This window comes from Serinus canaria, chromosome Z (genome assembly GCF_022539315.1).
Source record: "Serinus canaria isolate serCan28SL12 chromosome Z, serCan2020, whole genome shotgun sequence".
NCBI lineage: Eukaryota > Metazoa > Chordata > Aves > Passeriformes > Fringillidae > Serinus > Serinus canaria.
In genome coordinates this window covers 31,518,353-31,530,717 of record NC_066343.1, presented here as the reverse complement: position 1 = coordinate 31,530,717, position 12,365 = coordinate 31,518,353, and the positions used below count along the sequence as shown (strand labels likewise).

Genomic DNA, 12,365 nt, shown 5'->3' with positions numbered 1-12,365 from the left:
TCAAGCTTTAAGTCCCTTCAGGAGTGTACCCATGTTCCTGCATCATGTGCAACTTCTGTCTTGGGCTGATCACTGCAAGAAAAGCAAGTCCAGCATAGGCAATCACCACCAGGGATCAGGTATTATGTCTGTCTGCAACCTGCACAGCCTGTGGCAGAAACGTAGTGCTAGAGGTACTGCATGTCTGGAGGTAGCATAGCATTGTCCCACTGAGGGGAAAGGCAACAGATAGGTGCAGGCCACATCCTGTTCAACTACTCATCCCAAAGGCTGGAAATAAATTGAAGAAGCAGGAAATCTTGGGGCTCACAAAGCCCACTAGATCATGGGTAAAAGCTGCAACATTGTCAAAGCTGAGCTTTGTAAACAAGCCATCCATAAGAAAAGCAGAACTAAGATCCATGCTGGGCTGCTGCTAAGACTCCTGATGTGAGATATGGATGTCTGATACCTTTAGGATGTTGCAGAGACACTATGAGTGCAGTGGCAGTTTGGTGATTGACATGGGTGTACAGAACTGCCAGACTCCAGCAAGAAACAGCATCAGTTCAGAGTTAGATTTTACAAGGCTGACCATGCTATGGAAGCCATGAAGATGCATGAGTTGGAGCACAATTTCCTACTATGTCTTCTCTAGCCTACCAGCAGGCAGTTCAGTCAGGGCCAGTCTCATTCTCTCCTACCTCTGTCCCTGTGCTTCTTCTGTTGTATACTACCAGGCTTCACAGTGTCATGTCTCTGCAGCTTACCTGTGCACAAGAAAACAAACTGAATCAAAAAAGGAGATGCTTCCCAGGCAGTCAGCTGGATAAATTATCCTCATTTCACCTTCCTTGATATTGGACCTGACACATGGGAAACAGCAGCAACAGGCAAACTGTGGCAGGGAAGAGGAGCAGGACAGAAGTCCTGGTTAGACTGCATTAGATATAACATGAAACTTGAGACTATTCAGCCAAGTCTATCTGTCCAAAGACCAGCTGCCACCATGTGGGAATGTAAAGTCATCCAAGAAGTAAAAGCTGTCATAAAACCTGGAAGGCCTCACCAAAAATTAGTTAATTACAACAGTAGTTAGTTATTATAAAAATATCCAAATAACTCCAGATGATTTTCTAGGCTTCAAGTTCCATATGCTACAGCAAAAGTCGTTTTCCTGCCATGTGGCATGAGATGGCTGCATGACAAAGCCATCTTGACATTTCCAGGGATGCTCTTTGAAGCCAAGTTTATAATTCAATTAAGTACTAAATTAGCTGGAGGCATCTGAACAGAAAAGCACACACACACATTCACAACTCACAGAGACATATAGACACACACACACACACCCTCAACACATACAACCAAATTTCCTGTGCATTCTGCAGGTACCTCTTCACAAAGAAAGAAAATGCAGCAGGAAGTTACCAGCTCCCTCATGTGTCTGAAGGAGCCCGGAATGTCTATGGTCTCAGAACATCTGCAGGGATGCTGCCAGGAGAGCTGTTGCAGCTAAATGCCTTAAGCACTCTTTCTCAGAGGAATAATTCAGTTTAGGAGTAAGAGGTTTTACATCTCTCATCTCCCCAGTCTGAGACACTGGCCAGACAGCTGGAAAAGCGTCAGCCTCAATATACTGGAAAGGGCCAGTGAACAGTGCTGCTCTCAATTCCCCATGCTTTTGTGCCTCCTGAGGAATGCCTCAGTACAGGAAGAACTCTCACTAGGGCGGGATGTGGGATGTGGCAGAGAAATGGGAGAAGGCTGTGGTAAAATCTCCAGTGTACTTTGGATGGGAGCGCCAACTGTGGGAAATCTCACTGGTAAAATACTACATAGAAAAACTGCTGCTGGGCACTTCCCAGCCCTTGGAGGAGCAGAAAATCAAAGCAAAAAGGGGAAACATTTTTCACTTGGTGACCTTGACCAAGGTTTTTATCATGGCTCTGCCTGATCATCTCTAGAACCATGCTCATAGAAACCTTAGCATATGAATAAGGTTTAAGGTTAAGGTTTTAAGGGTCTAGCTATGAATCAGATTTTTAAACCTGGCAAACTGTGTGTTGGAGGTAATCTGAGGTAATCTTGGCATTTGCGCTGCCCCTGGAAGAAGAGGACTGGGAAGACTGCAGAGCAGACAAGGGAGTTTCGCCAGTGTAGCCTGGCATCTGACCTGCAAATGCTGCCAGAACATGTTGATTCAGTGATTGGGAAAACACAAGCCATATGCTCCCAGCTGCTCTCCCTGCAGCAGCCCTCAAATGTTTTAGGAACAGAGGTGCATTGGGCTCCTTCACTGGGTGCATTAATTCTGATGGATTTTCTTTCTCTGGCAGGAGGCACCAGAGCAGCTGTGGTAAACAGGAAAGATTTTCTGCAGGCAACTGCAGTTCTTCAAAAGTACCTTAAAAAATCTTGTTAGCTGCTTTGTTAGACATGGAAGAGAAATCTGGGGGTGATGGAGCATTTAGCAGGGGTTTTACTTTGCTTCTGTCACCCGAGTTCAGGCCTGGTGTGGCTGGTGTGCTACATGTAGCACTTTGCCCATGCCTTGGGATAATTTGTAGAAAACAAGGGGGGCATTCTCTTTTGCCCCTACCCCAATCTCTGAGAAGGACCTTCCTGGAAATGCTCTGGAGGTCATGTTCTTGTCAGACTCCCAGGGAAGAGACTTCCCTGGAGCTCTGAGAGAGACTTCTCTAAAATGTCAACACAGCACCATTTTACATCCATGCCTTTGTGATGTTTCAGTACTTTCTACAACATGCCTGAGGACAGCCAAAGTTTCCAGGCCAAAAAGAGATAGCATTGGTTTGACACCTTGTCTTCCAGATTAGACTTTGAAATCAGCCAATCTGAATGCAACAATTCTGTTTTAGCAGCCTCTGACCCTTTCTGATGTCAAAAGGAATGGTCTGTGGTAGAACCCATGGGCTTCATGGGATTTCTCCCTTGAAAACAACTTTTAGCTAAAATTTTTGTCCAAGTCCTTGATTGGGGATGGAGCTGTTGGTTCCTCAGAAAGAGATCACTTCCATGTCCATCACAGCTAGGTTCTCAAACTGCTGGCATCTTGTCCTGGCTCCACAAGGAACTTTTCCCACTTACAGACAGAGAGGTGCAGGGTGTTAATAAGCAAAAAAATTACAGTATGGCATTTGGTTGTCAGGTGTTAATCTCCTCCAATCTATCCCTCTGAAGGGAAGGCTAACAAAAGAGCCAGCTTAATGGGTCCAAGGCCCTCCTCTCATGGATCACCCTTTCCTACTGGCAAAATGCCATCAGCCCTCACTGAAGCCCAGACAGCAGCACTCACACAAAGGCAGCTGCTGTCCCAGCTCAGGCTGCAGTTAGCGGCACAGAACTTGATTCCCTGCCTGGAAGGCTTGACAAGATTCCTGAAGGCACAATAGCTAAATGAGAATGATCCTGAAGACAAGAGTCACACCTCATGGAAAATTAACTCCTCGGGTATACATGATAACAAACAAGCATTTAAAGAATCAAGCTGCAGGTGGTGCGTGATAAAGCACACTTAAAGCTCTTCATATAATCATGGAATCATAGAATTTTAAGGGTTGGAAGGGACCTTCAGGATCATCTAGCCCAAACATCCCCCAGCCATGGGCAGGGACACTAGACTGGGTTGCTCAGGACCTTGTCCAGCCTGGCTTTGGAGAGGGCCAAGGGGCATCCACAGCCTCCTTGGGCAACCTGTTACAGCATCTCACCACCTCCACATTAAAGAATTTCTTCCTAACCAAGCTACACTTCTCCTCTTTCAATTTGTATCTTTTATTCTCTACGACTGAAGAGCCACGACTTTCTTAGCCTGTCTTTGTAGGGGAAGTTCTTCAGTCTCCTTGTAAACTTCACGGCCCTTTTCTGGACTTGCTCCAACAAGTCCACGTCCTTCCTGTGGTGGATCCCAGAGCCGGATGCAGCGCTCCAGATGGGGTCCCACCAGAGGGGAGCAAAGGGGCAGAATCCTCCCTCTCGCTCTGCTGCCCACGCTGCTTTGGAGGCAGCTCGAGGATGCGGCTGGCTTCCCGGGCTGACAACGCACACTGCTCTTTGACATACCGAGAGCAATAAATTGGTTTACACGTAGCCAGCGGACACAGCTCCCACCCTGCCCCTACGCTTTTCCGGGGGAGGAGGGCGGTTCCGCTCCCGTCACCGCGGCCTTCCCGGGCTGGCACAGGGAGCGCGGGCGTGGCGGTGCGCACCGCCCCCGTGTGGGGCGCGGGTGAGCCGCAGCCGCCGCCGGCCGCCCCGCGGCACCGCCGGCGGGAGGGTCCCGGGAACCGGCGGCGCCGGGACAGCGGCCACCGCGCTGCGACTCGGGAGCAGCGCGGCGGGCAGGAGGCCTCCCGGCCGCGGGGCTCCGGGGAGCGGGGGCCTCGGGGCCCCTGGGCGTGCCCTGGCGCGTCGGCGGCGGGCGGCGGTGGGGCCCCGCTCCCCGGCCCCGCGGCCCTCGCGGCGCCATGGGGCCGCTGCTGTGGCTGCTGTTGGTGCCGCTGGGCGCGGGCTCCGCGGCGTACGAGGTGTACGTGGATGCCCGGAGAGCCGAGCGGCCCCTGCAGCACTTTTGGAGGAGTACTGGCTTCTGGTAAGCGCGCGCCGCCCGGCTCCGGGCCCCGAGCCGCTGGGCAGAGGTTCTTCGGCCCTGGCCTCGGTCGCATCCCGCCCTCTGGATCCCCAGGGCGTGCGGACGCTGCCTTCCAGGAGGAAACGAAGCTCTCCCGGGCTTGCTGCTGTGGGATCAGAGGGCCCTTGCTGCCCCTCTTTGCTTAGCCTGGTGCTGGACCAGGTCGGCAGTGTAGGGCGGGATGTGGGATGTGGCCAGTAATGTGAAATGGCTAAAAAATAGGCCTTGTCTCCCCTTCTCTGACTTGCTTCTTTGTCCCCTCGAACATGTAAAGTCCATCTTCTTCCCCAGCACAGTACATATGTTGATACTCAGAACTCATTTCCCTTTACTTCTCAGTGTTTCCATTGCCAAGGCCCCTCAAGGGCCCCAGGAAAAACTTCGGAGAGTTCTAGTACTGCCAAACAAAAGACTGATAGTTCTAGGAGTTTGTTCTTCTTGACAGACGTTTTCCAGATGCACCACCAGATGCAGCCCGTGGGTCAGATTGACCCAAGTTAGGGGGAAGGCGGTGACCATGCAGAAATTCCTCTATTCTGTTCGTGCTTTGCTTCTCGGAGAAAGCCTGGTCTTGCTCAGCTAACTGGGATTGGAACTTCTTTAAGTAGTATTGGAACAGCCTTTAAGTTTTCTGAGACTTCTAAAAGCTTCTAGCAGGCGTGAAAGCAAGAGATGGTATATTCCACTGCCATGCTTGTATCTTACTCTAAAGTGATTATGATCTACTTCATTTAGGCATATAGGGGGTTAAATAACACTTGTGTGGAAAAGAGTTGCAATCGGGATGGAATGAGCATGTGCTTTGGAAAAAGGACTTTGTGCACTTTTTTTATATAATGCATAAAGGTCCCCTAAGAAAAAACTTTGATTTTTCTTTAGGTTCCCAAGAGGGGAGGAACAGAAAAGGACCTAAAATACATTCTGATGAAGAGAAACATTTGGGCTTTCAGGATTTTTTTTTCTTTCGTTGTTTCTCTTTTTTTTTTTTTTTTTTTTTTTTTTTTGGTTTGGTTTGGTTTAAATTTTTCTTGTAATATTAGGAAACATTAATGAAAATCTGCCTAAAAAAGTATGTTTAGCCCATTTAAACTGCAGCCTATGAAATGCTTATGGTTTTAATTATGTGAAAAACTTTGGAAAGCTGCAAACATGAAAGACACTTGAAGGAAAGACAGAGTAGCAGTTCCAGAGGCAGAGGCTATCCATGGGTCAGCAGTTAGTCTTTCATAATATCTGGCCAACACTAGTATTCTGAAAATCCCTTTAAAGCTCATGCAGTGGCACAAGTGAGTTCCAGCTGCTAAAGCTTCTTTTCTGGGCAAGTGCCCAACTGTGGATCAGCTGCTGAGAAAACCTGGGAACAAGGCTTGAAGTTCTTTTGAATGGGCACTTTGCACTCAGAACAGGAAAGGACAGATACTGATAGCACCACTAACAAAACTCACTGTTCTGTTAGCTTTCTTTATATCCCATCACAGTTTCCCCAAGATTTCTCTCTAAAAGGGTGTGAATTTCAGAATGTTTATTCAAGATGAACTAAGCAAAAATAATTGTCTTTGCCACTATTGAATGAAAGCCAGTTTGAATTTCAGCGTAGTAGTAAAGCACACCATCAGAATCTGATTGTTAATATTGTCCTTATTTATTGCAACAATTAGAAAGACCCAAATGGCTGATACATTTTTAGTGATAGAACTGGTAATTTTACAGTTGCCACTTGTGTCACTTTAAGCTGTCTTATGGAGATGGTTTTTAAGTGCCTTGTATGCTGGTGAAACTGCAAAGAGGGGCTCACATATACTGGCTGATTTGTAATAAGCATTATAAATGGATGTGGTTTGTGTAAAGACTTGAACTTTCAGGTAAGGAGATGGGGTAATAGATCAGCAGTATCTCTGTTGTGTCAAGTTCTTGTCCAGGTGGGGTCAGGAGTTTCTTCCTTTGTACACAGATGGTTAGAAAGTAGGAGATTGATTCAGTAGTGTTCTTGGTGGCGGGATGATTATATGGATAGGTACAAGTAGGCAAGGATGACTTATATGGCTCTTTCCAGCAGAATTACAGTCGGCACAAGTCTGGTCAATATCATAGGAGACAGACTACAACAGGCATACACTACAACAGTTTTTGACTTAAACAGTTTGTATATAGCATGTGGTTAGAGCACAGGTCCTCCCTTGCTGCAGTGTGAAGACACATGGATGTATTTTATCAAGCCTGAGGGACAGTGTTGTTTTATCCTTCTTGTCATAAAAACGCTTTATCATTCAGAGTGTACACAATATGAGGAGGCTTAATGAAAGTCCCTAAGGATGCCCAGACCCAGTGAACCATGCAGCATTCTGATTTGCTGACTTGTGAAGGGTGGGGTTGAGATCTCCATCTTACAGTATTTAGCTGTGGAGATTGGAATAACAGAAATTTGCCACAGTGTAATGTTAATTTCAGTGGAATAAGTAGGTATCAAAGTCAAGTTGATGTGATTATTGCTGTATAGCCCTAAGCCTGTTAAACTGCTTGCAGAATCAAACACAGAAACTTCAAATTGCCCACTCCTGTGCTTTCTAATGCTTAAGGTTCGCTGAACATGGCTGAAGAATATGAAGGCTCTGAGAATCTAATTCTGCTTCCGAAAAGTGTAGTAGCATCCACAGCAGAGAAAGTATTGATGTCATTGCATGAGCTTCATCAAGAAGGTCAAGCCCATATTTTTCTTACATCAGACATCAGCATGTCTTGACTTCCACTGTAAAGCTGTAAAGACAGTGAGCTCCTTTATGATTAGTTACTCAGAGACAAGGCAACTGTCACTGTTTGGTTTCCTCTGGCCGTTGTTGCCTGAGATCGCTGTCTGTGCAGCAGTGACTGCTGCAAGGTTTTCCTTTAAGCATGGTGCTGAGATGCACCCAGGTTGTATTCTTTGCCAAGCAATGTGTATAGCCAGTTAGCGCCAAATAACCTGAAACCCCGTTTTGCTTTTGTCTCATGTTAAGCAGTGCTCCTCATGCCATGTAGGAACATGCAGGTGGTAGGGATGTAGCATAGGAATCTTTGTATGCCCAGTGGAGCTGTTATTTAATATTTCAGTATGTTTCTTTTCTGTCCTTTTCTGAAGCCCTCCTTCACCTCACAGCCATGCTGACCTGTTTGACCTGAGCAAAGACCAAGAGCTGAACCTTGCCTACATTTCTTCTGTTCCACATGGCGGCATTGAACAAGTTCGGATTCACTGGTTACTGGAATTAGTTGCTCTTAGGTAAGCAAACACCTCAAGTTAAAGTCTAGGAAAATGTGACACATTAAAAGGCCCAACAGGTGCTTACGTTGATGTTTCTCTTAGCTGAATTGCAAGCTGGGCATATATTTGCTTCTGTGGAAGTCAGCTAAGTTCCAACAAATGGGAATAATTCTGGAATTTTAGGAGATGAAGAAAGACACAGTTTCTACTGAGAAGTTGAGGGATTAGAAAGATGGCTTACTTTTTAGTCCTTTAATGTAGGAGATGTGATACAGCAAAAAAGTCCAACCAAGGCTTATAAGCCTAACTTACTGAGAGGTCCAAATGAAAGCTGCCACTAATCCTTCTGGCTATTTTAGAAGTTACTTTTTGCCTGCTGAAGCCACCTGTGCACTACATTAATTGACAGGTAGTGAGAATTAAAACAGATTGGATTTGGGTAATACCAATTAATACCCTGTTCCAAAAGGTTTTATATGCAAAATGGCATTTTCAGTTTTAGAGAAATATGTGTCAGACTTTCGGAGAACACTTGGCATTCATTGCCTTACAAGTCCCTTTTAACTCAGCTTGAACAGACTCATATCAAGATGCCTAGTGGGAGCAGCCAAAAAGCCAGATGCCTATAGCAGTAGCAATTGGTCTATGAAGAAAGACAAACCATAAAACCCCCACAAAAAACTATAATAGCTCTTCAAAGTTCTGCCTTGCTTAGACTCTTGCTGAGCTGAGCACATTTACAGTCCACATCATTGTTGCATCTACTGTCCCAGACTCGGAAGAATGGGAATCTACCACTATGGGGAAGCAACAGGAAAGGAGAGCTCAGACTCTAAAAATGTCATTTGAGCAGAGGAGTAGAGAGTTTGAGTTTGAGAGTGTGCATTAGGAGCAGAATTTTTCTTCCTCGATATTAAGGTGTGCTTGTGTATGTCAGTTTTGGGAAGGTGGTCATAAGTCCTGCACACAGGTAAGTATTGCATCAGTACCATAGGGTGGCCTCTGTTTGTTAATTCATCTGTGAGCATAGCAGGTAACAGGGCTCCTCTCTCTCTGTTCTTTCCCTCTTGAAGTTTCCACTAAACACCCTTTCCTCTGTGTGTCTCCCTCTCACTGGGCTGTGGAATATGTACTCTTGAAGTGAACCAGTGTCAAGGACAACCATCGCTGCTCACCACTTCCAGAGTCTCTGTCTTAGAGATTTCTCCTGGGAGGTGGTTTGGGTCTTTCAGGTTTCTGTAACAATTCACTTAGAAGAAATCAATGAGTACCTGTGGAAAGAAAGTAGCCACATCTACGCTTGGAGCCCAGAATCCCTTTTGGTAGCCTCTCTTAGCTGTGTCATTGTGTTGAATTGGGCTTTCCACATGACTGAGGGAGAGGAATGCATCTGACATTGTCTTTGTAGGGACTGAGCCACTGAGCCTTTTTAAAAAATTAGGATACAATCCTTGGCACAATTAAAATTCTAGGACTGTGGAAACATAGCAATCAATCAAGAGTCCCCAAAAAAGCTGTAGTGTCTCAAATGTAGGATTCTACACTACCAGCCTCAATCTTTAGCTCACCTTTGATTTGTAGAAATTAGAAACTGCTACTGTTTAGAACCAAGCTAAAACTTCACATTTTGCAAAAAAACGTGCATTTGTCAGGGACAAGAAGACATGTAAGTTGTGGGAGGACAACCAGCGGACTAATTTTGGAAAGGGAAGGAGAATGGAGCCTGCATACAAACATTGGGACTGAAAAAAACAACAGGAGCAGGAATGCAATTCTGAGCAGAGAAGTTCAGTGCTCATGCTTAATTTTGTGCATGTGTAAATCTCTTCCTGAACCAGTGATTTCCAGGAAGATGTAAAGAGGCTTTGAGTGCAACCATCTGAGTGCAGAACTGTATTATGTCATGGGGTTGATGAGTAGGAAACACTCCCTGGAATGTAGAGATGGGCACTTGACTGAAGAGTACTTAAAAAAACCAGAGGACCTCTGTGGAAGTCTAGCAGGTAGAGGCTTTGCTTTTCTTCACAGCTGCCACCATCTGTAAAAAAGGTGCTTCTGCCAAGAAATAGATGTGCTTAAATAAAAGACTGCTACCTTCCCCTTCTCACTTTTATAACGGTCTTTCTTGTTATGTTGTTTACTCCTCCAATACCAAGTGCATCCCTTTATTTTAATTTTTTCTAGTACAGCAAGCTCCTCTCTTCATCTTTGTCTTTATTTGGAGTCAGCCCATTATTTTGCCACCTGTGAAAGGATACCACAAAACAAACTGTTTTAAAAGAACTCCTAGTTTTATTTTCCAACCAGTAGCACACATTTGTCTCTTGGTCTTGTGACACAGGCATATTCATGACTGTGGGGAAATCCAGGATGTCTTTCATGGACTGGACAGTTCCCAGGTTGTTGGTTACCAGTGGCAGTAAATGGAGCTATTTTGACACCTAGGTGGCACATTCTGGCCATGATTCACTAGTCAACAAGACAAGACACTTTGAGCTGAAAACTCCGGCTCTTTCCCCAGTTCCAAGGGACACACAAGTCCACAATAAGAATCCTTTTCCATTTTTATGTAGCGGTACTACAATCTGTTGAATACGTTACATGGTAAATCACAAGGCATCACAGTGAACAAAAATATAGTTAACCTACATGAAGCATATAACATTTCTTAAAAGGCATATAATGGTTTTTATTTCAATATTAGTATTAACCTAGTTGGAATTACCAGCCTATGACCAGCTCCTCTCCAAGACATGACAGCTAATTTCTGGTAAATTAGGAGAGGAGAGAAATAGTAGTTTTTGTTAATATTCATATTAATATTCATATTCATCTTCATATCTTTAGTCTTAGTATAATTCAGTATAGCAAAAATAGAAAAACAAAGGCTTGCTTTTTTAATTACCTTTTACATGCTCCTTAGAAATAATTGTTAGCCTGCCAGCATGCCTACATCATAGCACTGAAGCTGTTTCCATTCTGTGTTTGACAATGTCCAACACAGTTGATTGTGATCCAGCTCTGCCAGTAAAGCCAAAACAGGAAACTGTTCTTACAGTTTCTTCTGACCAATACTTTCTTTCTGCATAAATAAATTCTAAACTTTACCTTTTCTCTTATGTGTAGTCAAGTTTCTTTACTTAGGTATCCTTTGGTACCAACTTAAATATGGTGAAAAAGAGACTTCCCACTTTTACTTTCTTATCCTCTTCATTATTCTCCAGAGACTCTTGCAAGGATACGCCTTCCACTGGAATTTCTCTTTCTTTTTTTTTTCTTTTAAAATGAGATTAATGTAGAGTTAAGGGTATCTTTGCTTTTTTTTTTTTTTTTTTGTGTTCTATGTTGGTAGCTGGATCCATAAAGCTAAAAAAAAAAGTGTAGGTTGGTAGGATGTTTTTTTTTGACTTCCAATGACAGCTGGTTTTAGTGCAGTGTCCTAAGAATGTCTGTATTGATACTGTCAGGTAATAACTCTTACTTGCCTTGTTAGGCCCAAACAGGACCTTAAAAGAGATATTTCCTGATCAAAGAATGGTTACAAACAAAAACAGGTACTAAGCAGTTTTTGTCCTTGGGCCCTGCTCACTTCCTTTTAGAACAGAAAGAAGCTAATCATACCAAGTCAGCAATTTAAATAATAGTGTGGATTGTTTTATGACAGGAAAATACTGCTAATGGTCAATCCTTTAATCTCGTGTCAGGTGTTTCTGTCAGGCTGTGCAGCTTTAGCAGTACTAACAGTGTGCAGCTGATAGGCTTCCTTCTCAATGAGTGTGTGAAAACACCAGCATTTAATAACTTGGTACCATACTAGCCATGGTCCCTGTGAAGATATTTTTTGTCTTTTGGAAGTGCACTGCTTTTCCTCTAAGAAAATACTTGTTTCTGAGAGCCATATAGGCTCTGGAGCGCCCAGAGAACCTCAGTTTGACTGTTCTTTAATTCAGTGACCTAAAAAGTTGAAATGAGTAAGTAATACAATGTATTGACTATTTTTTTTGAATGGGATGGCCAAGAAATGACTTCTGTATATATGGAACCTGTTTCTAGAGTCTCTTTTGAGAGGCACAGCTGAGATAGAATTTCTTTCCATGCTTGGTGGTGTGTGAACCTGACATGAAAAAGGAGAGAGAGTGAGTGCAGCTGTCTTACCTTTTGTGCAGGTAATTATAAACTTGAATATGAAATATTGAGAATATTGAGAATATTTTGCCCACACCATGGGCCATAACACTGCATACTGTGTTACAATCATAATCCAAGTCTCTTCTTATTTGTGATGAGGGAACATACGTATACAACAATACAACTGATGACTAAAGCATAATGAACAGCAGTTAATGCAAATTAATATAGAAAGTAACCAGCCCCAGAAAACATAGTTTAGTAGACCTCAAGTCAAAGATTAATATGATAGGAAAAAAACACCAAGCAAACAAAACTCCCACAACATCTGTAGTGTGTACAAACAGTGGTGAAAGTTTTCAACAT

General features: G+C 44.1%; 2 protein-coding genes across 3 annotated transcripts in view; one reads left to right on the top strand and one right to left on the bottom strand.

The window, feature by feature from the left end:
- Positions 1 to 12,365, bottom strand: part of HOOK3 (hook microtubule tethering protein 3) — a 945,081-nt gene that overhangs the window by 215,219 nt on the left and 717,497 nt on the right. The gene's annotated exons all lie outside the window — the stretch shown is intronic.
- IDUA (alpha-L-iduronidase) overlaps positions 4,303 to 12,365 on the top strand; it is a 46,174-nt gene continuing 38,111 nt past the window's right edge. The window contains exons 1-2 of one of the 2 annotated variants that reach the window (XM_030236758.2): positions 4,305 to 4,594; positions 7,749 to 7,889. In XM_030236758.2, coding sequence (XP_030092618.1) covers positions 4,470 to 4,594; positions 7,749 to 7,889 — 266 coding nt within the window. In that variant the 5' untranslated portion in view covers positions 4,305 to 4,469. Of the gene's footprint in view, positions 4,595 to 7,748; positions 7,890 to 12,365 lie in introns of both variants that reach the window. The other variant, XM_050987050.1, reaches the window with a different exon arrangement.